This window comes from Cavia porcellus, unplaced genomic scaffold (assembly GCF_034190915.1).
Source record: "Cavia porcellus strain 051 isolate PalLab524CR breed Dunkin Hartley unplaced genomic scaffold, mCavPor4.1 scaffold_2, whole genome shotgun sequence".
Taxonomy (NCBI): Eukaryota; Metazoa; Chordata; class Mammalia; order Rodentia; family Caviidae; genus Cavia; species Cavia porcellus.
Window position 1 is genome coordinate 45,558,624 of NW_026947485.1, and position 27,192 is coordinate 45,585,815.

At 37.7% G+C, this 27,192-nt stretch overlaps 1 protein-coding gene across 9 annotated transcripts in view; it reads left to right on the top strand.

Annotated features, from left to right (window-relative positions):
- Nucleotides 1–5,941: 5,941 nt before the first annotated feature.
- The window catches only part of Aass (aminoadipate-semialdehyde synthase), a 117,332-nt gene continuing 96,081 nt past the window's right edge, over nucleotides 5,942–27,192 (top strand). The window contains exons 1-8 of one of the 9 annotated variants that reach the window (XM_063241547.1): nucleotides 5,966–6,077; nucleotides 11,746–11,978; nucleotides 14,562–14,786; nucleotides 20,007–20,183; nucleotides 22,898–22,982; nucleotides 24,100–24,207; nucleotides 25,954–26,021; nucleotides 26,130–26,276. In XM_063241547.1, coding sequence (XP_063097617.1) covers nucleotides 14,577–14,786; nucleotides 20,007–20,183; nucleotides 22,898–22,982; nucleotides 24,100–24,207; nucleotides 25,954–26,021; nucleotides 26,130–26,276 — 795 coding nt within the window. In that variant the 5' untranslated portion in view covers nucleotides 5,966–6,077; nucleotides 11,746–11,978; nucleotides 14,562–14,576. Of the gene's footprint in view, nucleotides 6,078–11,745; nucleotides 11,979–12,016; nucleotides 12,693–14,561; nucleotides 14,787–20,006; nucleotides 20,184–22,897; nucleotides 22,983–24,099; nucleotides 24,208–25,813; nucleotides 26,022–26,129; nucleotides 26,277–27,192 lie in introns of those variants that run through there. The other 8 variants (XM_013158384.3, XM_063241549.1, XM_063241553.1 and 5 more) reach the window with 8 other exon arrangements.

Consider the following 27,192-nt stretch of genomic DNA (forward strand, 5'->3'; position numbering starts at 1 on the left):
AACAGCAAGCCCAACATTAACTCACATTTACTGAGGATTTTCACTCTCTGACCTCCACAATCCTGTGTTGCTCCCTCACTGTCCTGAGAGGAGGAAATAAGACCACCAGAGGCAAAGGAGCACCGTGGTGAGTGACAGCACAGAGGCTAGGTCTGGTTTTATATTTACTTCTTTTATCAACTCCCCTTAGGACTTCTCAGAAAGAACAGCAGTAAAGAACGAAGGCCCAGAGAAAGCAGACAGTAAAAGAGAAACAGAAGCCGTGTCAGGGGCCCAGTGTCAACTTCCCAATCGCGGGAGCAGCACCGAGATTGGGTGGAAAGGATTTCAGCACTGGGGATCCAACTCAGGACCTCCAGCAGCTTGCCAGGCAGGCACTTATGCTGCGGAGCTAAACCCCTGGCCCTAAGGATTTCTCATATTGAAGGAGCCCGAGGGTTGACAGCAGGTGCTCACTTGGGATATGACCCAGGATTGTTTTTTTCTTTCTTCCATTGTCCCTTTTCATTGTGGAGAAATTTCTGAGACCTTCCACTTTTATTACAACAAATATTACTATGGTGAAAAATGCTCAGAATTCCCTATTTAAAAATAATATTGTTCATGCACATATTTTTTTCAAAATCCTGAACACATTAAACATTTGAACAATACACTGAAATTTGCAAAAGTAATATTTTTTTGGCTAAGTTAATATTTCTTCCTGTTGTAAGCTGGCCAGAGGTAATTAGGATTCCAAAGTAAAAGAGGAGATAAGTGGATAGCCTCACAAGTTCTTGATGGGGTCACAATGTCCAGGGCCCATTCCTAGATTTGCTTATATGGGAATACATTATTGGCAATTTTTCCATGAGTGTTCAATTATTGTTATTAGTCTGAAAGAAGCCTGTTGATGCCCATCAACAGATGAATAGATACAGAAAATGTGGCATATATTCACAATGGAAAATTATTCAACCATATAGAAGAACAGAGTCATAACACTTGCAGAAAAATAAGATGGATCTTAAGACTATGATGTTAAGTTAAATAAATCAGAAACAGAAAATTAAATATCACAGTTTGTTATATATGAGAGTCTCAAAATGTAGATTAAAGTATTCCACAATTTCTAATGGAATTTATGTGATGAGACATTTGATTCATCCCTTTCAACAAGTAATGGATGAACCCCTTAATGCTGGATATTCTCCTTCAAACGCTACAGAATTTTTGTCCCTTTATCACTAGCTCTGTTCCTCCTTCCCCTCAGGGTAGAAGATAACCTTCATGGACTCTTCCAGCCCTCTGACTCACAGACTATCCCATTACTAGAAGTCACCAGCAGGAGGGGAAGTGTGTAGGAGAAGAGTGACATAGGGTTATGCATTCTCTGGCCTGAGGAATCCCTGGCCTGCCTGAAGCTTATTTTCTATTTTTCTTATTTTATAAGTATTAATTTATTTTAATAGACAGATAAGAATTGTACATATTTATTGTGTACAACATTGTATTAGCTGTCTTCCTGTTGCTGAGACACAATACCTGATTATTTTGGCTTTCGGATTCAGTGGGTTCAGTCCATGGTCAACAGGCTCGAAGGCAGAAATGGCACAGCAGAAGGATGTGGCAGAGAAAAGCTGCTCAACCCACGGCAGTCAGGAAGCAGCAACAGAGGGGAGGAACCAGGGATAAAATACACTTTTCTAGGTCATACCCTCAGTGAACCACTTCTAAACGGCCTCATCTTTCAACAGCACAATCAGCTACTGAAATTATCAATCAGAGGATGATCCCTCTGACTAATTTAGCAAGCCTATGATTCAATCACCTTCAAGCATGAGACTTTTGGGACATTTTAGATATAAACCATAACAAGCATGTTTTGAAATGTGTATGTTATGGAATGATTAACTTACGCCAATTATCATATGTATTATGATTTCTAGTGGTGAAAGCACTTAAAATCTATTCTTTTAGCAATTTTCAAGAATACACTAACTGTTATTAATTATAGTCACCATGTGTATAATGGATCACAAGAATTTGTTTATCCTGTATGACTGGAAATTTGTACCCTTGGATCACCATCTCCCTACCCTCCGAACCTGCCCCATAATAAATATCATTCTAACTAAGCTTTATGAATTTGACTTTTTCAGATTCCACATGTGAGACCATGCAGTATTTTTCTTTGCCTGGATTATTTCACTTAGTGTACTATCCCCTTTTTTCACTCATGTTGCAGCAAGTGACAGGATTTCTTTATCTTTAAAATTTAAAGAGCTTTAAACTTTCCATTATATCAATGCATATATATATATATATTTTTTTTCATCTTGTCTTTGTATGTTCTTCCATTAACGAACATTTAATCGATTCCACATCCTACCTAACATGAGTAATCCTACATTGAAAAGTGGGAGAAGCAACATTTCTTTAATATGTTGATTCCAGTTCCTGGGAGGTTGCTGGATCATGGAGTTCTATTTTTATTTTTTGAGGAAGCTCTACAATATTTTTCCTAGCAGCACACTGATTTATATTTCCACTAACAGAGCCTGGCACTTTCTTTCTCTGCTGGCCCCATGCATTATACTAGTGCATTTGTAGAAGCCACATGGGATGTGCATGTTCAGTAGCTGTGGGTAGGGGAAAGACAAGGAATTGTTATTTAATGAGTATAGAGTTCCAGCTTGGAATGATGCAGGCCAGCCCACTTTGCTGAGGATGATGAGGCAGAAAAGTGGATCCCTCAGTCTACGTTAGGTCTATCCTACTAAGAGTTTTCTTACTCTTTTGCACAACGGACTGGGTGTGGTGGTGCACACTTGTCATTCCAGCACAAGGGAGGCTAAGGCCGGAGGATTGCTATGATTCTGAGGGTAGTTTGGGCTACATAATAAGAATCTGTCTCAGAAACAAAAAAGTCACAAAAAAATGAAAATAAATCACCTCTTACTCCTTGACAAATCTATTGCAAATATAAAATATCCTCTCAGCAATCAGATGATCTGTTGTTGAAATCTGAAATTTCTTGGGTGAAAAAATAGGTCCTCAGGGCATAAATGAGACCAGGTTTTGCTCATTCAGTTTCTCAGATTCAGGAAGATTTCTATACGTTAAGTTTCTATTTCTTTTTTTTTTTTTTTGGTCTTTTTCGTTTTTATCAAACTCACAACTGCCTGCTTCCAAGGCAGGTGTTTATGCCACAGAGGCAAATCCCTAGCCCCAAGTTTCTATTTCTATAATTTAAATTTTACTGGACCCCCCATCCATTTAATTATTGTATAAAGCCGTGTTCACACTCTAATCTCTAAGATTAGAGATGAAGATGATATGGACTGCAAATCCCAAAATATTTATTTTCTGATCCTTTACAGGAAAATGTTTGCTGATTCCTGCCTTAGGGAGTCTCCTTTTGGGCAGGTTAGTAATTCCTTAGGCAGCTCCATCCCTGCCACAAACACTGTAGGTGAGTAGCACTCCTTACAATTACAGATGTACCACTTTGGAACTTTTTCTGAAACATCTCTTTCCTTGGTTCTACTCAAGCCTGCAAGTAGTTATTCCTATTGGTTGTGCCATGATGTGTCACCAATCTTATTCCCTTCTTTAGCTTTTGCACATATTTACTGCCTCCTAATTTATTCAAGTAGATTAAACACCTGTATCTCCCAAAGACCCTATTTGAGCTACTATATGCATGGTGTTATGCTGAAGCAAGGAGCAAAAGAAAGGAGGAGATGACAGGTAAAGGATGCAGGAAAGGTAAATAGCTATATAGAGATGACTGCGATTAGTACAATAAGAAAGCTACATGAAAGTAAGGAGAAAGATCACATTCAGAGAAATTTTCATTGGGGATATGGTATTAGAGCTGGACCCTAAAGGATAAGTTAGCTTCAGAGAGGTAAACATTTTTGTGAATTAGAATTACAGGTGAGTATACATACAAAATGAGATACTTGGGGAGAAATAAATTATAATTTCCAGAGTTTTTGAAACTGTGTAGAACACTTTGGCCACCATGATGTTTTCTCCTCATAAGGACTCCATGAAGTGGTTCCTATCATTATCCCATTAATGTTCAAGAGAACTTAGAAAACTGAACTGCCTGTGATTTACAATTTATGGGGAGAAGTAAGGATTCTTAAGTAGATTATTGTGACTCCAGAAAAGAGCAAAGCATAGATTGTGTTTTAGTGTTTAAGCTTGGCTTTGCTGCACAAATTAAGGTAAGGCAGTTGATTTTGGACATATTTTGAAGCAACTAACTTTGTGTGAAGGAAATTTGGGCTATTACTTCTGTGTAGTCTATAGACCCTGTAGCTTTTGGCGAGGGAGATGATAGATTAAATTTGCATGTTTGAAGAATTAGAATCTAAAGTGCTAGGTGGTGCCCAAAAGGGGTTTGAAGTAAGGTGACAGTGGCAAGTTTTTAAAGTACAGTTTAATTGTAATTGGTGAGGTTGATGGGCAGACAAAGAACTGAAGCAAGCAGGCTTTCAGTTTGGTGAAAGAGTGAGAAGGAAGGTAATGATGTTAATAAAAGAGCCGGGAAACACTGGATGAAGAGAAGGCTTCGTGGATTTATTTACTGATTTTGGCACTGCAAAGGAGTTTTTTTGGCGAAGCATGAGGAAGGTGACCCTACCACGGTCAGATCCTGGCATTCAGTGTGTGCTATGGTTGCCACTGTGGGAGTCTTCATACTGCCAGGAACCAAAGTTTTACAACAGAGGGGAATTTCTTTCTTTTTATTTTCTAATTTTTTATTTTAAAAAGATTAAGATAAAAGAGGACATAACAAAACAGATTAGAACAGAACAATTTAAGCAACATAGTGTTTCACCACCAGACAACCCAACATAACAGTAGCTACCATAGTGTCTCCTTCCTTGAAATATTTGAGTATACCTTCATACACTGGAGTATCAAACACAACACCATAGTATAAAACCATTCAAGGGAATAAAAGTATTACAGGGTATGGAGGGGAAATTCTTAAAACACCTGCTCATAGCAGAGGATTTTGCCTGTTGACTTCTTTATCTTCTTTGTCTGAGACACAAAGCACCAGAAGCAAGATTCTGTGAGAACTTGATTCTTGGTGATGGCTGAATTAGGCGCCGTGAGGCGGCAGAAGGTCCAAGGGTGACCTAAATTATTTGTGGATTGCAAGCCTAGCCGCCTGGCCCTGTGCAGTCACAGTGTATGAGAGACCTGCACAGCCTTCTATAAAAAACAGGAAGCCTTGTGAAGAATGATTAGGATTTTGATAGCTATGTGAAGCAAATGATACAGAGAAAAATCCCAAGTTTCAAGTGCTGAAGTGTTTGGTGACAGGACCATTCCATAGATAAGCACATCAGAGTGGGTATGAGAAAAGTGTAAGTGCTGGATAAAGTTGCAAACACAGGAGGACCATAATCTCTTCGGTAAACTATATTTGGGCTTCAGGTGGTTATTTGCAAGGGCTGTCAGAACTCTTTAGGAACTTTGTAGGCTTTGTCTACACACAGATTTCCATTCATTAACTGTAGGTGGGTTACACTACATCGAATTTCTCTGGTTCTCGGCTACCTGGATTCTAAACTGTTCTTAGAACTGCCTCTGGCTTCTAAGGCTTGTTACAAGCTGTGAAAATGCGCCGAAACACGTTTATGGTTAAACAAACAAGATACTGCGGGCTTGTAACATTTTTCCAGGAGATACGCGCATCTGTTTAGCAAGTAGTGTTTGCATTCTTTCTCATTCTCCTTGGCTGTCTGCCTCGGGCAGAGAAAAACCTGCTTAATAAGGGTGCAAAGCAAACAGGATGTCCCAGATGGAGACAAGCGTCAGAGATCCCAAAGGTTTTCGGACTCCCAGGCGGAGCAGGGTCTCGGCTGACCCAGTACCTGGCCTCGCCGCCGATTGGCTGAAGAGAAGGTTGTTCCCGCAGGGCGCTCGCCGATTGGCTGCGGGCAGAGAGCCGTGAAGTCCGCAGAAGTTGAGCAGGCCCCTCCCCTTTCCCGGACCACCTCCCGTCTGCTGGGAATTCCCGGCCTCCCAAAACTGACCAGAAATCCCGTCGGCGCCTCGAGGTGGACGAGGTGAGCGGGGGGCCGCGAGAGGCTCAGTCGATGGCCCGCGGGCGGGGTCTTGGCTTGCGGGATGCGCGTTGAGGTCGAGGTCTGGACGCCGCTCGGTCGGCCTGGGGGTCGGGGGAGCTCGGCCTCGCGGTCCAGCGCGGCGGGGAGACCCGGGGGACCGGGGTGCTGGCGAGAGGGCTCCGGGCCGTGGGAGGCAGGCGCGCTGCTCGGAAGTTTTCGAACTAAAAGAAGAGAGAGGGCGATTCTCGGTTCCTTTCTTTCCTTTTTCGGCGGAGTGGTGCTGTTGCTGGGGCTCCAAGACCGCGCTGCTGCTGCGGAGCGAGCACCGCAGGGGTGCCCCGACCTAGCGCCGGCTCGCGGAGTGGTTGGGGGATCGCAGGACCGGGTCCCACTCCTCCCCCACTCCCGCTGGCCGGGCCGACTCCGAAGGCAAACTCCCCCTGGCCAGGCGGGCGGGAACGCGCTGTGCGCCCCGAGGCCCGCGAGGCGGGGACTTTGGCTGTCACATCTCGTGAGCTCCTGAGACCTGGGCGCGCCTGTCCTGGCCAGATGAGCGCTCCCGGGAGCAGGGGGCGGGGAAGAAGCATTTGGACGACTACGCTGCGTATTGGAGTTAAACTAACTGTCCTGGCAGCTTCCAGAACTGGAGATGTAGTTTTGAGAAACTAATTTGAAAGGAATGGGAGAGACAGAGACTGATATAATATAAACTCAGGGAAATGAAGTAAGACGGACAGTTGTTGCTATTGTGGGCTCAGTTACTGGAATGTGTGAAAGGTGTAGCTGCGATTATGCACACTTTATCTATACACAGTACTGAATGGTCATTGGCTTATGCATTGGCTTTCTAATACTTTATTAGCAAAACAAACACATACGCACTTGGCTCCAAAGTGTCGAGCTTTGAGCTTTGTGTATTCCTCTCCCTGCACTCCCTTTCTTCCTTTTTCCATGAAGATAAGAGTAGGCCCATGATTTTCCGGCTACCTAGTCTGGTTCCTGTTCTGCAAAATAACTTAGAAGGACAAAGGTTGAAGTCGAGTTGCCCACTAATCCAGAAAGTCATACTTTTCTTACTAATCTTGCTTGTAATTAGTGAAAGTCTAATTAGAACTTTATTTGTGGTTGAAAAAAAACTTTTTTTCTGACTAGTTCTTTAAGCACTAACAGCTCTTAGTTTAAGATTACTGAGGCAATTCCTGATGTATAAGCAGTTTCTATCTAACAAAAGATTTTCATTTTTCCAAATTTTCTTTTATTAAATTTTTCTCAGAAATAATATTATAAGCAGTGGTAAATTTTCTAGGGGAGGCACCAAAATTGCATTAGGCAATTCACTGAGTCATAGATACATTGTATATTTGGAATGGAAAATAACCGAAAATATTACTATTTTCATTGAATGTAAAATGTCATCAGTTGTAAGCTGTGTCCCTGTTTTAGTGATGTTATAATGTGAAAACGTGTGTCTGATGAAACAGTGTTAAACTGATCATTAATTTATCTTGAATGTCCATACCGAAGAGTGAATTTGAACCGAAGGCTACTGGGCTCCACTTTTTTCCTTTAGAAAAATGCAAGTGTGCTATGTGTGAGTGTGTGTGTGTGTGTGTGTGTGTGTGAGAGAGAGAGAGAGAGAGAGAGAGAGAGAGAGAGAGAGAGAGAGAGAAAGGAGAGAGAGGAGAGAGGAGAGAGAGAGTGAGAGACACCAGTGTGTCAGCAGGCAACAGAGGGTGATGTTTTCTAGTAGTTGTATGGTTGTGCTTACATTTAAGGAATGGACAGGCTTGGAGCCTTTTTCTTTTCTTAGCATTTATTGAGTGTTTATGGCATGTAAGGTTGGACTCAGCACTATATGCATATTATTTCAATTAAACTTCAAAACAACAGCCTTGATAGGTAGATATTAATATAATTTCAATTTTGTATGAGGCGCAGTTTATGTACATTATGAAATATTTAAATCAGGTTAACACATGTCTATCTCTTCAAACATTTATCATTTTCTTTATGATGGAATATTTAAAGTCCTCTTCTAGCTTTTTGAAATGTATAGTATATTGTGTTTATGTATAGTCATCCTAATGTGCAAAAGTATTTATTCATTCTATTTTACAACATTTGAGGTTTTCCTGTGTGCCAGATACAAGGAACAGCAATAATTAAATCACTATTCCTACCTACTCACAGTTCAGCAAAGAGAGACACACAAGCAAATAAGCACTTGGGATAGATCTTCAATTCAGAACTGACTTTGTATTCCACCTCAGTGAAGCGAAATTTGTCAGAGACCAGGGAATCCCCAGACTTATGTCCTGGCAGGACTTTTAGCAGCTGATATTTCATAAATATTAACACTTACTAAATCTTCCCCAAAGTGAAAGAAGAAACAACTCTGGTTAGGAATTTTATAAACGATTTAATGCAAAAGCATATATAGAGTGTACCAATGCAGCAGGAAATGAAAGTGTGGAGGCCACGGTTGCTCCAAGTCTAGTCTTAGTTCTAGCAAGCCTGGGAGTTCGGATTTGATTTAGCTCTAGGCCACCATCAGAGGCTATGCTCATTGTGGAACTGTTTTATAGCTTCTAGGAGTATTTTGGTCTGATACAAAATATGTACCGCAGTACTGCAAGACTCATGATCACAGAGCTGATCATGCTTATTTATATCTGGCAAGCCTTCTTGGAAAATCATGGTTTTTAGATTACAGTTGTATTTTTTTAAAGAATAGGAAGGGCAAATATAATTTGTCTTTCTCATCAGTTAACTTATTTTTTTTTCATCTGAAGTCAACATTAACCCTTTTGTAGTCACAATATTTAATTAATCTTGATCATTACGAATATTTTGACATTAAGAAATCTCAGTGTGATCCAGTAGTTTCAGTTTTGCTCACTGAATTATGTTGGAATCGTTTTAGAGATCCCAAATAGATGGACAAATATCATGTTCTTGACAATGGTGGCTAGGCATGAAATCTTTGGCCTCAATTTCTTAAATAATAAATGTATATTTCTCTGTTTCCCAATGGAAGTGACGGCAATTATGAAAAGTTATGCCTAGAACATTTCATTCTTAAACACTTGCATTTGCTTGCATGTTGGTTTAGTTCAACACTGGTTTGTAAATTTAAAAGAGGTTCTGGTTAATTCTATGGAAAGGATTGAAAAAATTTAAAGAATTTCTGATATTTGACAGAAAAATAGAGAGCTGTATGAAGACTTACTAGTTTCTTCGTCTGCTCATCTATTTCATGCAAATTGTGCAATTTAAATATTTTATGGCACAGAAACTATCTGAACAGTAGCAGAGAAATTTTTTAGTTGAGATGCATTTAAAAATTATACTTTTCTAACAAATTGTATTGTTATAACTTATTTATAGAAACTTGTAAAATTATTTTTGTGTAATATAGAAAACTATTTCTGTGGGCCTCACTATTTTTATTTGTATTATGAGGTTTTAGATTACCTTCTTTCAGGTCCATTCACATTCTCAGTTTCAGTAGTTAAAAATTAATCATCAGATTTTTGATTGACATTATTTAAACAAAACTACTCCATCCTGTTCCTATAAGACCCTATGAAAATGAGCAGGGACAGGATTGATGCACTTAACATAATAGTATACATGCCTTAAGGAGCTGCAGAATGTTTTCTAAATTAAAATAAAAAATATCCACCTCATGATCAAAAGAAAAATCTATTTTGATAACTTGATCAAAAACTATTCTGGGATGGAGGATTTAGCTCAGTGGCGTAAGTGCCTGCCTGGCAAGTGCGAAGTCATGAGTTCGATTCCTGGTACCAAAAATAAAAAAAAATATGTATTCTGGGTGTATTATATATATTTTAAATATTAGTAAACGTTAATTGTAAAAAAATGTTTCACTATTTTATATTAATAAATATATTGTACAAAGGCAAGCCTGTTCACTATGAGACAACCTGTCTTACTTCCTCTGTTCTCAGGCTGAATTTTCCTCAAATTTAATCTTTTATAGATGTGCCTGACAAACTCTGCCTTGATTTCTTTTTTTTTTTTTTTTTTTTTTGTCTTTTTTCTTTTTATCGGTACCAGGGATCAAACTCACAACTGTTTGCTTGCAAGGCAGGCGCTTATGCTGCTGAACTAAATCCCCAGCCCTTGCCTTGATTTCTTCATGTGATTTAGAATGATTATGCATTCAAGCACCATGGGATAGTTTATGATCCCTTAAAGGAAATGGTGGAGTATGTATGAAGTGCCAACTCTGTCTATGTCTTTGTCTATCTAGCTATATCTGATATGTATACCTATTGTCTATCTGTTGATCCATCTACCTACCTCTATAATGATGGCTTCTTTTCCATTTTCTTAAGTATAGAAAATAGAAAAAATATTTAAGCATATATTTTCCCCTGATTGTTGTGTATGCATTGAAAAGTTAGGGAAGCAGTAATGAAAGAAATTCTTAAGTCCCCTTTACTCTCAGAGATGGGAAAATGCCATAATGTATCACACATGTGTTACTTGCTGATTTCTCAGACACAGTACTCAACACCTACAATTTAAAGTAGCAAAGGTTTATTTTGGCTTACAGTTTGTAGAGGTGTCATTCCGTAGTCAGCTGGCTCCAAGGCAGGCAACATGGCCACAGACATTGTAGAGTAGAAACATCCATGGCATGGCAGGCAGGAGGCGGTGAGACTTCCTTTCTCTTTCCAATTTATTCCATTCAGGCTATAAGCCTATTGATTAGTGTCACCCATACCCAGGACTTTTCAGTAAGTTCATCGTCCCCACTCAGAACCATTGTACTAATGGTATCACACACTCATGATCCATTCCCTCCCTAAAGTCACACCAATACAGAATGAGGCTCGAAGGGGGATGTGTCTAGATATAACAACAGAGTAATTTCCCTTTGTTGTTACTGAAGGTTCAGTCCACTGATTATCTTCTTGTCTTAGTATATCTCTGTGCAATTGACTATAAAATTCCATGACTTTTAGAGTCATTTTGAATGTCTGTCAACTAGGGTAACTAAAAGTACATACCACAGTGCTGTTTTGTTTTGAAAAATCATAGAAAAGAAGTCTTTCAACTTTTATTTTAGGGCTGAGGATATAGTTCAGCAGAATAGTGCCTGCATGGCAAGGGCGAAATTCTGAGTTCAATTCCAGGTACCAAAAAAAAAAAAAAAAATTACTTTTATTTTTGAAAAGTTGGTCCTCATGGGTGGAAAGAAAGATTGTTAGAATTTGCAGAAGTGTCTTTTTTTCTCACCTCTGTTTATGTGACACCTTCCTTTCTATTTTATCTCTCTCTTCTTATTCTATTTTTAAAAAAACATTTTTTTTTACTTTAAAGAGAAAATAATAATAATAAAACTCAGTTTCAAAACAGGTTAGTAGGAAAATTACAATCATTAATATGTTGCATATTGTTGTCTTGGTAATAATTATTTAAGAGTGCAAGATAGAGGTGTGATATCTGCTCTAAACAATATTAGCATAACCTTTCTTTTCAATGAACTAAGACAAACTAGCTGTATAACTATCTTAACTACCTTATCTATAGATCTATATTTTCCTGTGTCCTTATTCTTGGCTCTCTCTTTTTCTTCCCTTCTCCTCCTCCGCTCTTTGACCACCTCGGTACTCATGCTGCACACTGTTATCAGCATTCAGCACCTTGCCTTGACCTCACTGGAGCCATTGGATAGGCCAGAACCCTCCTCATTCATTGAAGACATTGCCAGAAATCTGTACATTGCATTTACTTCCTGAAATTATTGAAGAAGACCAAAAAAAAAAAAAAAAATGTAGGATGGGAATGCTGAAGCAGCCATTAAAATGCCAGCCTCCTGCGGTGCAAATCAGAAGTCCTCACTGTTACCTTTCATGGTGAACTTAGGTAACCAAAAATGCTGAACTGTAGGTTCAAGAGGTTATCAACAGTTATTACCTGTTAGAACCAAACCAGAAATCCAGAATTCACTTTGGCAAGGACTCTAGATAGATGGTTGGTACAACAGGAATAGGAACTGAGAGAGGCAATCCCTTGCTGAGGAGAGAAAGGTTAATTTAGTGTAACTGCAAAGTTGATGCCATATGGATCTGATTCTGCCTGAAATTCGAACTGGCCCGAGTATCCCAGGCGTTAAACATTAACATAGCACTCCTCCTGGTTAAAAATAACAGTCAGGCCTGAGTTCAGTTTTTTCCTATGTCCTTATATTTTCCTATGTCCTTATTCTTAGCTCTCTCTTTTTCTCTGGCAAGAGGAGATGATAGTAGTATTTGCTGAATAAGATTTTTGCAATAAGGAAATGAGAAAATATCTGTAAAGGGCTCAGCGTAGTTCTTGCTATCTAAAGTTTAATCAGTGGTAACTATTGTTACACTTGTTTTAAAAATGAAAGTTGCAGACATTGTGATATTACAATTCCTTGTAAAAACTGAAAGTGAAAATACTTCCGTGAGTCTTGATTCGGTCTACCAGTTCTGTCTGTGTCTTCCTACTTCCCCTAGAAAATCTGCCTTTGTAAATGTATGTTGTGTGTGCCTGCATGTGTTTCCTGCTGCCTGCACTTCTACTCCACACAAAGGTGGAGATGGGGAGTTGTCAGTAAGTAAAGGATGGCTTTTGGATATAGTTCAGCTTGAAGAGGGATGGGATACCCAATTATCTGAACATGTGCTACATTTAAGGCCAAGAACTATACTCAGAAGAGAAGATGCAGGACCTTTAATCATGTGTGAGTCCAGGAAATACAGCTCGTGGTGGGATGATGGCACTAATTCTGGGCATATATGTGTTCAAAAGAATCACTCTCTGTGGAATTGCTTTTGCTATATTTGGGAACAAACGGATTTAATCAAATTTTATAGAATATTCCAGGTTCCATTTGGCTTAGGAAACAAAATGTTATGGGATTGGTCTTGAGTTTAACAAAGTCTCTGATGGGAAAAAAAAAATATACTACATATGGTTACCCCCCTGCAGTTGGATACAGTGTATTTTAGTGAAATGTTAATGACCTATTTTGGTGAAAAACTAGGTAGTTTTTGCCCTAGGTCAAAGCCTGTAGTAACCATCAGTAATTTCTCTTGCTGTGTACAACTTTATCTCTTTTTGAACCTCTTCTACATAAAGCCTTAGCTGGACTCCTTGTGGTTTGCTCTGTTCTCTGAATGTGTTATGAAGAGTCCTATAAACTTAGCATTTAGAGGTAGTGAGTAGCTTTTTGCCTCTAGGAAAAGTATGCTCATGCGTTTGTTCAAAGCTTTTCCATCTGTTAAGCAGGTGCTCTTTAAAGATTGATGTCTAATGTAACAGAAATATGTTTTATAAAAGTATTGCTCTAAGGTAGCAATAATGGTTTGGGTATAAGAGCATGGTTAGGGATTTCTAGAGGCTATGTAGTTAGTCCTTGTATTTTGCTGCTGACCAAAAAAGTAAGTTTTAGCTTCCAAATGATCCAGCAAATTATCGTCAGCAGTGATTTGTCCAACAAATATACTCAACCATTTAAAGAGAGAGAATAAATACTGTTAGATCTAACTCTTTATATATGAAAACTTATGTAAAATTTACTCTAAGACAGAGTGTTTTGTAAATTGTTTTGATTTACTAAATAGTTGTTTTGCAACCAGGAATAGTAGTTAGAAAACCTGCTGAGACAGGCTTGGGTTAGAACAAATGGCTGCAAGACAAGGAGAAGAAAGAAAGGAAGGAGAAGAAAGTATGAGCGATGAGGACGACCAGCACAGGAGGTGTTGGGGAAGGTTAAAATGGGGCAGAACCATTAAAATGGTTCAAGGTGTGCTTCTTAAACTTCTAAAACTTATGTGAAGAAACAGGCTTGGTTGGTTTTCTTAAATTACAGTCTGTTGAGGACCTGCGGTTTTTGTAAAAGAATCAAAGACTAGAAAATTCTTACTTTCTATGTCTTCATGCATCTTATCATGGGCCAGTAAACCAAACCAAACCACAAAAGCAAACGAACAGCTCAACAACTGCCATTAGGTGGCAGAACACACTGAGAGTATTGCGGAATTAGGAAATAGTGATGAAGCTACAGGCTTCTCAATGGTGAAAATTCTGTAAATCGTAAGAATATAGAGCTCTGGGCCCTAAAAGTTGGACTAGTCTATAAGGGTTGCTTTCTGTTAATTTTTTTTTTTTTTTAACAGCTCTGTGCTGGAAGCATGCTAGACAAAATGAGTATTGTAAACGTTATATTAACTTGGTAGTTTTTGGTTAGTGTTACATAAATTGTTCAATATTTTTTTTTGAAATTAAATAACCTCATTTTGGGAAACTTGAGTTGAGTAAAGGGACATTTCCTATTGAAGTTTTCCCTTCCCTTCCTGCTTATCTTTTATCTGGCACTGTTTAGGCTGGTTGCATTTTACAGCAGATTTCTAAGGAGACCAGAACTGATCTGCGAGCCCTCCTGCTTTTGTTGTCTTTTTGTCCCATCTTACTTTTCAGTCACCAGGTTTCAAGATGCTGCGAGTACAGAGGATAAGACTGGGCAGGCCGGGTCTCAGCCTCTCCAAAGGTCTCCACCACAAAGCTGTGATGGCCCTTAGGCGAGAGGATGTCAATGCCTGGGAGAGAAGGGCACCTCTGGCACCCCGGCACATCAAAGGGATCACCAATCTGGGATACAAGGTCTTGATACAGCCTTCTAATCGGCGGGCCATTCATGATAAGGTGATTATTTCCAATTTTTAAAACTAGTGCAAATACAATGAACTTGCATATGAAAATTAAGTATATGGGTGAAAATAAAACATAACAGTGTCATTTCAATTCTTTGACTTTGCTTGAGTGTTATCTTTACCCCATTCCACACTTTCACCAGATAAGAGGTAAAGGATCTAGTTCAGAAAGTTCATATGTTTCAGACATTCTTTCCTTCATGTTTAGCTTTAGCCCTGGGACTAGGAAGACAAAGGTCAATTAAGATCGATTATCTATATCTAAAACTTACCAATACAATTAATTAATTAAAAAATACCATTCTTGCATCCAGAGAATGTTTCTTTGTGTAGTTTATTCACAGAATAAACCTGGCCAGCCACTTTGAGAATCTATTTTCCTTCATCATTCTGTACTTTTCACAATAATTTTATAACATGGGTTAGATTTTTATTCTCATTTCAGAAATGTACATGTATGCATATACTTGTACTTTCCTGAATCATTTGAATGTAACATATAGATATTTTCATACTTTAGTACTAGATACTTCCACATGCAAATCCTAGAATTGCATCATTTGCCTATATATACCATATATTATTTTCACAATCAAGAAATTAGTAATTCCATGACATTATCTCATTACAGGCTTTGTTCAAATTCCCCATTGCCTCAAATGTTTTTTAGTTTAATTGAGGCTTAACTAAGTTTCATCACATTTTATTCTTATATTTATTTTGTTCTTCTGATTTAGAGCTGCACCTCCATCTCTGATTTTGTTTTAATGATGTTGACTCTTTCTGAGGAGAATAAACTGGTGGTAGAGTGTTCTGTTCCTAGGTAGGACCTTCTGGTTGTTTCCTAGTGATAAGATTCAGGCTAAAAGTTTTTGAAACAAATAAAAATGATGTATGTGTTTCCCTTTGCATCCTATCAGGAGTATAAAATCAAGTTGTCTCATAGCTAGGAATTTACAATCTGATGAGGTTGTTACCACTAAAACTGTCCACTGAGAAAGTACCTTTCTTCCTTTGTAATTACAGAATCATCAGTGGAGTGACATTGTGGGACCTGTAATGTTTTTGTTCTTTAACAATGGTTCAACTAATAATGGGAACATTCATTGATAGTCTTTTCCTGTTTCCTGGATAAGTTTTGTTTATTTGTTTGTTTTTTGGAAATGAATAGTGGAAAATTTATTGGAGAAAAGGAATGGGGAATAGGAATGGGGAAGAGGAATAGGTTCTGAGAGACAGGAGTGTCCCGAGTGAGTTTCCAATGAGCCTACCCCTCAAAGGAAATTTCACAGAGCAAAATCACAAGGTGGGTACAACATAGGTCAGAATATGATCAAAATATTTTAGAGGTTTCGTGAAACAAAATTAAACTCTTAACCTCCTTCCAATTTTGCTGGGGCCTCCAAGATGACCTCTGGGGAATGCTAGGTGTCAAATATGCTGAGTTCGTGTTCCCTGAAGTCAAAGAATGAATTCTAAGAAACAATAGAGTTTAAGAGTAGGAAAATTTATTGGAGAAAAGAACTGGGGAAAAGGAATGGAGAGTGGGAAATGAGGGCTAGGAATAGCTCCTGAGAGACAGAAGGGATCCCAAATGAATTAGTTTTTATATGGCAGTTGGCAGAATGATGGTTTTCTGATTTCATCACTACTGAGTTTGCTGACATTCTTGTTTAGGAAAACCTCTTCCTATTGTATTACCCTTTTCTTTGGCTCTTTCGAGTACCATTTATGGGAAAATGGATCATTTTCATTCAACCTATTAAACATTACTTTTAAATGTCCTAATTATCTCAAATTTGTTTAATGAGAATCCCTTTTAGAGAAGACTCCTGTAGTCTTTCAAAATTAACTCATTTATCTTCAAATTTTTCAGTTTCCTGGAATAATATATTATCTTCATCTCACTTATACTTTTTATGCCTCATACCTGAAATTAATTTCACCAAGAAACTTTGATTTCTGTCTTGGTTACTTTTCTCTCATTGCTGGGACAAAATACTCAACACCCAAAATGAAGAGAGGAAAGCTTTAGGTAGCTGACTATTGATGGAGGTTTCAGTCCATAATCAACCTGCTCCAAGGCAGAATAGCATGGCATTGGGGCAACACTTCAAGGCAGCAGCCAGTAAAAGCAACCAGAACAAAATGGGGAAAAACAAACTCTTCCTCCCTTACACAGGCCACCCCCACCCCACCCTGCTCCAGGGGGATTGTAGTACACCCAAAATCTCCTTGCTGTCCTCTTGCACAGGAATAGGATGTATTAACAAAGTAAGAACCCTGGCTCCCTGCAGAGTCTCTTAGTTAAACATCAGAACTTCTCAGGTTGACATGTATCAACTGTAACAATTTCTTTTGGTATATAGAAAACAAGATCTTGTGTCTATTTTTAGATGTGTTTATTTGTTTTTGAGATTATTACCTCTTTCAGGACACAGAGTTTAGCAACAAATAGAAGCAGAAAGCCAGGTGTGGTGGCATATTCCAGAAATCCTAGCTATAAGAGAAGCTGAAGCGAGAGGATTATAAATTGTAGTCCAGTCCAGGCAATTTAGCAAGATTGTATCTCAAGATATAGGTAGGTAGATAGACAGATAGACAGATAGATAGATAGTTCAGGGGTCATAGCTCAGTGCTTGTCTAGTATGTATGAGTCCCTAGGTTCAGTCCTGAGTGCCCCAAAAACAAAACAAAGACACAAATAATCCTCTCAAATAAACAACAAATGGAGGCAAACACACACATACATTTTAATCATCAATTAATACTATTTTCAATTAAAATTTAAAAGTTCAAGGTTTTCTTACTTTTAAGTAAGGGATTGCTTTTGTCTTAGTCAATTGTAAAAATCATAACTCTTCATAAGAATAACTATTATTATTATTATTAACAATAAGCTCAATACATGAAGTTTGGTATTTCTTTGAAGTGTTTATTTTTGCCCTTAGAATATATTGTAGCTCAAAAAGAAAATTAAAACATTGTGTTTACCAGTTTATTTGATTTTTTCCTATATGGTAAATATTATCAATCTTATATTCATATAAATTCTTATAATACCATTTCTGTAAAATTTTGTTTGTTTTTAAATCTCTTGGTTTACTTTTTTTTTTAATAGGTATTTCATTTACCAATTTCCTGGATTGTCTCACCTTCATTTTGTTTTCATGCATCCCATTCACATCTACCTCAAAGGTTTCTGCAGCCTACAGTTTGTGATTTATCATTCTTGCTTCTTTTTGCAAAAATAATAGCCTGTGTGTATTTGTATTGTAGCAGAAGATGGCCACCCCCCCAGCCAGTATGTTTCACTTTGTTAGTTGTCCTGTTAATAGTTCTGGTTACAGTTTCTGTTACTTTTGTTTCTTAGAAACAGCTGATCACTGTGATGAATAGCTGGTAACTGCCATGCCTATTGTAAGAACCAGTCCCTGACTGACAAACCATTCTACCTCTGTACTTCCTGTTTGCTTATCCCATATAAGCCCTAGACCATCAGAGATCAAGGCCTGATATTTTGAGAATGAGACCAATCAGTACCTGTCAATATAAACATATCTGCCTCAAGAGCCTGAGTGTTGATTTGGTATTTCTATTTGCTGTAGTATGTGTATGTATATTTTATTTTCTGTTTGTTTTTATACAGATTACATTCTATATGTAGTCTCTTGTACCTTACTTTTTAAAATGAACAACATATGGCCAGGGATTTAGCTCAGTGGTGCCTGCCTGGCTAGCACAAGGTTGTGAGTTCAATCCCCAGAACCAAAAAACAAAACAAAACAAAAAAATGAACATTAAAAAAATGACATAATTTTATGTCATTTCAAAAGGGTCTGTCTTATCCTAGTTATGACTGTGGGTTAAACCTGCATTACAAAGATTCACCATGATTTATTTAGCCAGATTGCTATGATTGGGCAAACGGACTTTTCCAGGAAGCCAGATAAAAACTATGTTTATTCTCCTATGTATCTAAACATTGATGTCTATTCCTAACTAAACTTAAAATACTTACTTATTTTTAAGTACTATCATAAATGCCTTTTAAATACTTGGATTGTGCCAGTGTTTATTTAAAGATCTTATATGACTATAAATTGCTTGCATGTACTAACTAGGGCATCTCCATTAAATTTGTAAGTTTTAAGTTTTCCATGCATAAAATGGGAAAAATAATTTTACCTGCATCATGAAAGTTTAATGAGCATTAAATGAGATGATTCACACATAGAGCTCAGCAAACTGCATAGTAATTTATTAATATATATAAATTATTATTACTTATTGTCCAATTGAGCTCAAATTAGCCATAATGCCTTCACACTACTTCTCCAAATTGACTTATCTGAATGTCCTAGGCATCTCTTCTCTTTCTTACTTCCACATTTGTGTATATGCTTTCAACACCTGTTGCTAATAATACCACCTGTATTTCCAGTCTTCTTGCAAATCTACCACCTGTTAAATTAATCTACACTTCCATAATTCTTTAAGCATTCCATCTGAGAATTATCTCACAATTAAACTAATATGTCCCTTAGATCTTGATGATCATAATTCTTTTGAATTTGGCCTTATTTACTGTGCTGCTGATTTTTTATTGTATTTTTGTGAGTTCCTTCTTTGTCATCGCATGCACAATCCACTTTCCAGACTAAAACAGAAATAAATATTAATTGAACCAAAAATGCAAAATAATATTGGTAAAATATCATATCTTTTGAAAATACAAGTGAATAACAAATGACTCCTTGACATTTGATGTTTGGGATTTTTTTTTTTTTTTTTTTTTTGGTCTTTTTCGTTTTTTATCGGTACCAGGGATCGAACTCATGACTGCCTGCTTGCAAGGCAGGTGCTTATGCTGCTGAGCTAAATCCTCAGCCCCTGGGATTTTTATTGATACAAGATTTACATCTCATAAGTATGCTTAAGCCGTAGATGCTAGTGGTTGTGATCAAATTATATTCCTAAATAGGAATATGCACTGCATTGTCTAATTTTTTTGTTACAAAAGTGAAACACAATAGGTTTATCTTTGGTCAGGGAGTAGAGATATTAAAAGTAGCTACTTTATTGTTTGTTTTAAACCATACACATGTTATTTCTTCAAACTTTGTGCCTTTATTTGATATACTTTTTGTTAGAGCAAATAAGAACACTACAAGCCAGGGGGCATAACTGTTAACCAAAATTGCATTCCCAGGAATATGTCAAAGCTGGTGGCATTCTTCAGGAGGACATATCTGAAGCTTGTCTAATTTTGGGAGTTAAAAGACCACCAGAGGAAAAATTAATGTCCAAGAAGACTTACGCATTCTTCTCCCACACAATCAAAGCACAGGAGGCCAATATGCAGTTGCTGGATGAGATTCTAAAACAGGTAATTTGAGAGCAATATTCATAAACATTGAAGGAGGAAATTAGTTGTTTTCCTCCGAAGTGGAGTGTTAGTTTTCTTTTGATATCCAGCAGATGTGTTACCCTGCTCACCTCAGGATGAGAGGTGATACCTAAGGTAGTGTTTGAATAGCTCTGCTCCTCTTCCTGGCTCCTCTACTGTATAGACGTGGAGTTTGTAGTAAGAGGAACCAGATACTTTCATTCCTTTTTTATTCGAAAAAGATGAAATTACAAAAGCTTTTTTCTCAATTAGAGTTCATAAGACCAATTAGCAAAGATGCTACCAAATGGAATATTAGAGCTGAGAGCTTTATAGGTCACATTTCTTCACATGTACTTTTCAGATGGGGCTGGGGTGAAATAACTTGACTGAGTGCACACAGCTCTGTGGTACCAGAACTAGGCTGCAGATGCTTCTTACATTTACTAATATTCACAAGAGGAAAGAGGTGTATGTGAGATGTAAATACTGTTGAAAAACTAGCAGCTCCTTAAAGTACAGAATATTTATTTAACAAATACCTACAGAGTGTTTATAATGTCTCTGACATTATTCACTGTAATGGAAAAGCAAAATAGTCAGTGATCCTTGTGTTCCTAGCATCTACGTTATAGTGGGACAAGACAGGATAAATAAATAAGACATATATCCTTTGGTAATCTGAGTAATGGAGACAAATATAATGTGGGAGATGAGATGGAATGTGGGCGATGGGGAGAGTGACAGTGCAGATTTACCTCACTGTGAAGGTATGGTCTAGAAGCATTGATGGAGATGAGGGATTAAGCATGCCCACTTGGCAAGAATCTTCCCAGCAGGGAGAGGAGTGATGCAAAGACCTGAGAAGATTCTTTTTGAGTGGGTACCAAGAACTGATCATGTGCCACAGAACTTATTCTGCCTTCTGTGAGCATCATTAGTTGAAAGTTGAAGGAAAGTAAAACTGATTAGGAGATTGTTAGTCTAGGATAGTTTTGACTGTGGACCTCAAATGATATAGCTTGCACCCAGAAGTGGTGATTATGACATGTGAATAGTCCTGGGTGCATTTTATGTGGGAATCCTAAAAAAATCACTGGTGAGGTGCAGGTGGAGTATGAGATGAGGGGAGGAGTCAGACGTGACTAGTCTTGGCCTGCGTAACTGCAATTTGAGATAGTGCTGTTGTGAGGACAGCAGACTTGGGTGGGAAGGTTAAGGCTGAGGCCTGTTTATGCTGTTACATATTTCCAGGGGGACGCTAAGTGGGCTGGTAGATATGTGGGCAGTGGACTGCAGCTCAGGAGGCAGCTCTTCTGATACACATTGGGTGGTTTCAAGGACGAGATGTTATCCACAGTTCAAGTTTTCTGAGCTCTGGATCCTAGACAAAGGATGTTAGAACACTGGAAATAGACTAGAGACTAGAAACAGTGCAAAAGATATGAGTTCACAAACAATGAAAGTTGGGACAAATGTGTTTTATATAAAAGCACACACTAGAGCTGGACTGAAGTTAATTTTCACTGTTTCAAAAGAGCAGATTCAAAAGTAATTGATGAAATTCATTTCAGAATAATATTTTACTTTAAGAAAATAAGCTATTCAGAAAGTATTTTGGAGACTTTTTATCATGAAATTTTGTTCATCATAGAAAATGAATCAAAGCAGAACCAATAGGAATACTTTCTGGCTGAATTTTATAATCAGTTACTCGAAGTTAGATATGTGTTAAGTATTCTTAAACTCATATGCATGGTAAAAATTGTATTTATTTTGTAGTGCTAGGGATGAAACTAAGGGCCTTGTGGATGCTCGGTAAAAGTTCTGTGTTCTGCAGACCTTAAATTGTATGATCTCTGAGGCAATAAAAATGACTGACTACAGTACTCTGTAATTACTATGTACCAGTCACTTTCATGCATAAAATAATAATGAGGAAAGAGGAAGAAGGTACTTTCAGCAAATGTGAGGAAAATAAATTTTAAAAGTCTGCACTACTTTTTAAAATAAAGCTTACCTGCAGAAGGATAGAAGAAAAATGAAGAGGAGGAAGGGAGAAGAGAAGAGAGACACAGAGAGACAGAGTTAGACAGATAGAGTGATAGACAGAGACAGACACATAGATAAGGAGAGACAGAGATCTGTGCGTGAACTTGGAAGTGTTGAGTGGTCACAGCTTTTCAGGTAGAAGGCCCTTATGTTATCTAGAATGACTGAGCGGCAGTATGAAGGGGAATGATCCAGGGAAGAGAGAATAGTTCAAAACAGTGGTCTTGGGGGCATGGATAAAAGTGCAGTTCGTGCACAGGAATTACTCTTAGGAAGAATCTTTTTTCTTCGAGGCAGAAGGAATAATGGAAGATAAGTGGGGCTATACATATATTTGTAGTTGGAGTAGGACAGTTTGGGGTATGAATGTCAAAAAGTGAAAAAATAATCCTGCTTTCATTATTTCATTGCCTAGCATCTAGGGTCATTAGCACCCACTGGGTCCACTTTCCAACCCTAATTAAAATTAAATTAGTGATTAGTTTGTGACCTGGTGTTTTTTAAATATTTCTTGATGCATCTGATGGTAACTTCGGTGATCAAGTGAAGATATATTCTTTAGAGAAAAAATGCAAAATACTTGCATGTTCATATATGTGCTTTACATATTGCAGTTGACTTGAATAAATCTGGTCGAGAAATTTTTTTTGTCATTTCTTCAGGAAATTCGGCTTATTGATTATGAGAAAATGGTGGATCATAGAGGATCGCGAGTAGTGGCATTTGGACAGTGGGCAGGTGTGGCAGGTCGGTATGTCAGGGCTTTTATGTTACTGACTAAATTTGTTGTGTGTTTTCTCTTTTCTCTGACAAGGGGATGGGAGTATTTATTTCCACTAATCAAATAAAAATATGAGTGAATACTAATGCATATTGCAGGAATTGAGGAAGGAGATAAATTATTAACATGCTTTACTAAAAAGACCAAAAATAAATGGAAAGCAGAGAGAAAGGTAACATCCAGAAATAGGCTTTGACTTTTTGGATAGCTCTGTTTGGAAGGCTAGAAAGAGATCCATTTGGTGATGCAACATTGGAAAATAGAAAGTAAGGAAACAGAGTGAAAGGTACAGGAGAACAGACAGAAGAGCCTTCCAGAAAGGACAAGGGCTGGCGTGAGAAAAGTAATTTCTCATCTACTTTTGCCTTAGTTGGTACCTTGAAACTTCTTCACTTGGGAAATACTGAAAGTATATTTTGGATTTGTATCAGACTAGAAGATCTAATAAGGAAATTCAGGACTTGGGCAATGTTTGAGCGTGTTACAAAAAAGTGGAAGGTTCCTCCCTGTGTCTTGTGTGACTGATTTCATTTTGACCAGTCTGCCTTTGCCTCTTTAAGGTATATTTTTATTAAATTACATCTTCACATTATTTAGATGTACAAATTTAACAGTTGAAATCTTTTTACAAATCCTTGTACAAATAACATTATCTACCATACAACAAATAGACATTAGAACAAATTTAAAATGCTATATTGTTTTAGAGGTGAATATTTTCAGAAAATTCCTAAATTTTATCCTCTTAGTATATCTAATCTGCTTTGGAAATAGTAAAATAATTAAGCTTGAAAATTACAGAATTCTTTTTACTTAAAACTAGTTTGTTGTGGGGGGCTGGTAATTTAGCTCAGTGACCTAAGTGCCTGCCTAGCAAGCCTGAGGTTGTGAGTTCAATCCCTGATACAAAAAAAAAAAAAAAAAAAAAACCCAAATAAACAAACAAACAAAACAAATTTGTTGTATATTAATCAGCTTTCCTATTGCTGGGACACAATTCCTGACATCCAGAACCTAAAGGAAGAGAGCTTTAATTTGGCTCATGTGTCAGGGGATTCAGTCCGTGGTTTCCATTGATTCCAGGGCAGAGACATGATAGAAGTGTATGGTGGAGGAAAGCTGCTGACCTTACAGCAGCCAGGAAGCAGAGAGAAGGAGAGAGGAGCTGGGGACAAGAGTGCACTCTTTCAGGTAATAGCTTCAGCATGTTCGGAAGGCCCCAGCTCCTAACAGCACATGAACTATTAAATTCATCATGGTTGAATTTACTGATGAGTACAGTGTCCCCATGATCCAGGCATCTGCCAAACAGAAGACTTTGGAGGGACATTTTAGGTCTAAGCCATAACACATTTTTTTCCCTATTTCAGTCCTTACTTATACCTTTCCCTTCTCAACACACCTATCAGTTCTGTTAAAGTAAGAGAAAATTAAATTTCTTAGTAGGGAATAGTGATAGAAGACCTCAGTTGACTATTCTTCACATGATCTATCAGATGAGAGTTTGGAGAGAATAAGGACATTAGAAATAAATTCATTCAGCAAAATTTGTTTGACATTTGTATCACAACTTCCTTTTTTTGTTACTTAAGAATTTTCCATCTTATGTTTATAGCACGATATATCCATTTCTCTCCTGATGTACTTTTGTGTTGTTTCAGACTATTATAAATGAAACTGTTATAAAAATTCTTTATATAAAATATTGCATTCCCCTTGGTAAATGACTATAAGTAGAATTTATTTTATACATCAGTATTTACTTTTTTAAATTTCTTTTTGCAGTAGTTTTTGTATTTGTATATTTCAAGGATTTGTTTAGTTCATATAAGTTCTCAAATTTATTAACCTGTTCTTCATTTTCCTTTATAGTTATCAAACTCTGTACTTTAAATTGGGATATTTATCTATATCTATATCTATATCTATATCTATATCTATATCTATATCTATATCTATGTTTCTTTAAAAGTTAACTTGAGAAGGGTAACAGAAAATGTGATAGGAATGTGTGTGTGTGGTAAGGGAATGTGGCATGGAAAGTTTTAGTCCATAAAAGAGGAGATTACATGCTGAACTCTTTGGTGGGATGCTACATTTTTAGGTATCTGGAGGATGTCCAACATAAGACTCACTTCAGATAACTCGCTAGGTCTTGAAATCAAAGGAAAAATATCTGAGTTGAAGGTAGACTTGGGGTCATTTGCATACAAAGAGTACTTGAAATTTATGACTGGATAAGATTTCCTAAAATATAGATATGAATACAGCCCAAGATAGAACTCTAAAAGAGTAATATGAAAGAAATGACTAGAAAGAGGAGACTATAAAAAGGTAAAATGGAATCTTTCAAATCCAGGATGTTGAGGGAAGAGAATGTTTCACCAAGCATGAATTCTGTATTGTCAGTTACTTCTCATAACTTGAGATCTGCAGTGTCCAACAATGATTCAGGTCACTAAATAGCTGGAGAGGGCTCTAGGGTCACTGGTAACTTTGTTTGCTGGTGTGTTTTTGGTATGGGAATTATGGGTGCATCTATAACTACTGATAAAAATAAACCAATAGAGAGAGATAGTATAGGAATGATTCAAGAATTAATTCCATAGAAAGGCAGCAAAGGAGAGAATATATAGCCAAGGTGAAGAACTTAACGTTAGACAATACGATGGATCCAAAGTGGGATGGGAGGTGGGGATGCATCTAGATTAAGGCCATTTGATGCCGGGTAGTAAAAGCTAAAAGATCTACTGAGACCCCTTCCAACTCTGAGACATTGTGGTCTGTGTTTCCTCAGGGCACTAAACAGGTAGAAAAATGATCGAGGAGGACAACTGATAACGTTTCTTGATCGATGTCTGGGAATTGAATTTATTTTGTACATTGATACTCACCTGCACTCAACTAATAGTCTTTGCATTCTTCTGACTGTGCTAGGGATGATCAACATTCTACATGGAATGGGTTTAAGGCTCCTTGCTTTGGGACATCACACACCTTTTATGGTAAGAGATATTTCCTTTGTTTAAAATACATACCACACATTACGAATGGGAAAAAAGAAGTCTCGGGTAGTGGACTAACTTGAACTATGTGTGCTTGCTTGCTTTCAGCACCTTGGAATGGCACATAACTATAGGAATAGCAGCCAGGCTATCCAAGCTGTCCGTGATGCCGGCTATGAAATATCTCTGGGTTTAATGCCAAAATCTATAGGGCCCTTAACATTTGTGTTCACAGGGACTGGTAATGTATCTAAGGTAAAGTTTTCCTGTCTTCCTTCTGCAAAACAATCTGAAAACCTGAAGATGTGGACATTTTGTAGCTACTTCAAATAGAAAGAATGGGCATTCTATTTTTGGCAATTTATGTATTTTCTTATAGCAGAAAGCAATAGTGATCCAAATATTTCTCACTTTTAGTTGATTCCAAGCTATCAGAGGTTTGAAATTTCCTTCCTTTATTTCTTGCCTTCCTTCATTCCTTTCTTCTACCTTCCTTCTTTCCTGTCTTGGTTACTTTTCTCTTGTTGCTGAGATAATATGTCTGATGCTCCAAATCAAGGAAAAAAAGATTTATTTAGTGGAAATTTCAGTTCATAATCAGCTGGCTCCAAAGCAGGGTGGCTTGGTGGGGAGGCCTCACTTCAAGGGGGTAGAAGACACAGCAAAACAAGAGCAAAAAGTGGGGGTGGAGAACAAGCCTCTTCTCCTCCTTTATATTGTAAGCAGACTACTACCCCCCAGGGTGGGTGCCGTGCTCACACCATCTCCAGGGTCTCCGCTTGCACAGGCTGAGGATGTTTATAAAGTAAGCCCGCTGACTCCCTGCTGAGTCGCTTTCAGGTTGACACAATGCATCAATCATAACACTTCCTTCCTATTTTCATCCCTTCTTCTTTCCTTCCTTAATTCATTTTGAAGGAGTAAACCTGTGATTCTAGAGTTCTCCCTTCTTCACTTCAATGTCCAGAGGTCTGGAAGTAACTCCAAAATATTCAAGAGTGCCTGGGCTTTTGCCAGCAAGATTTTAGGGAGATTAATTTAGGATTGTAATTAATACTTTTACCTGGGTGGTTTTGAGAATGCTTTTGTAATCTCCCAGATACACTTTAAATTGAAAAATAGTTGTTAAAGAAAAATATTGTCCAAATAGGACATCTCTGTTAATATTATC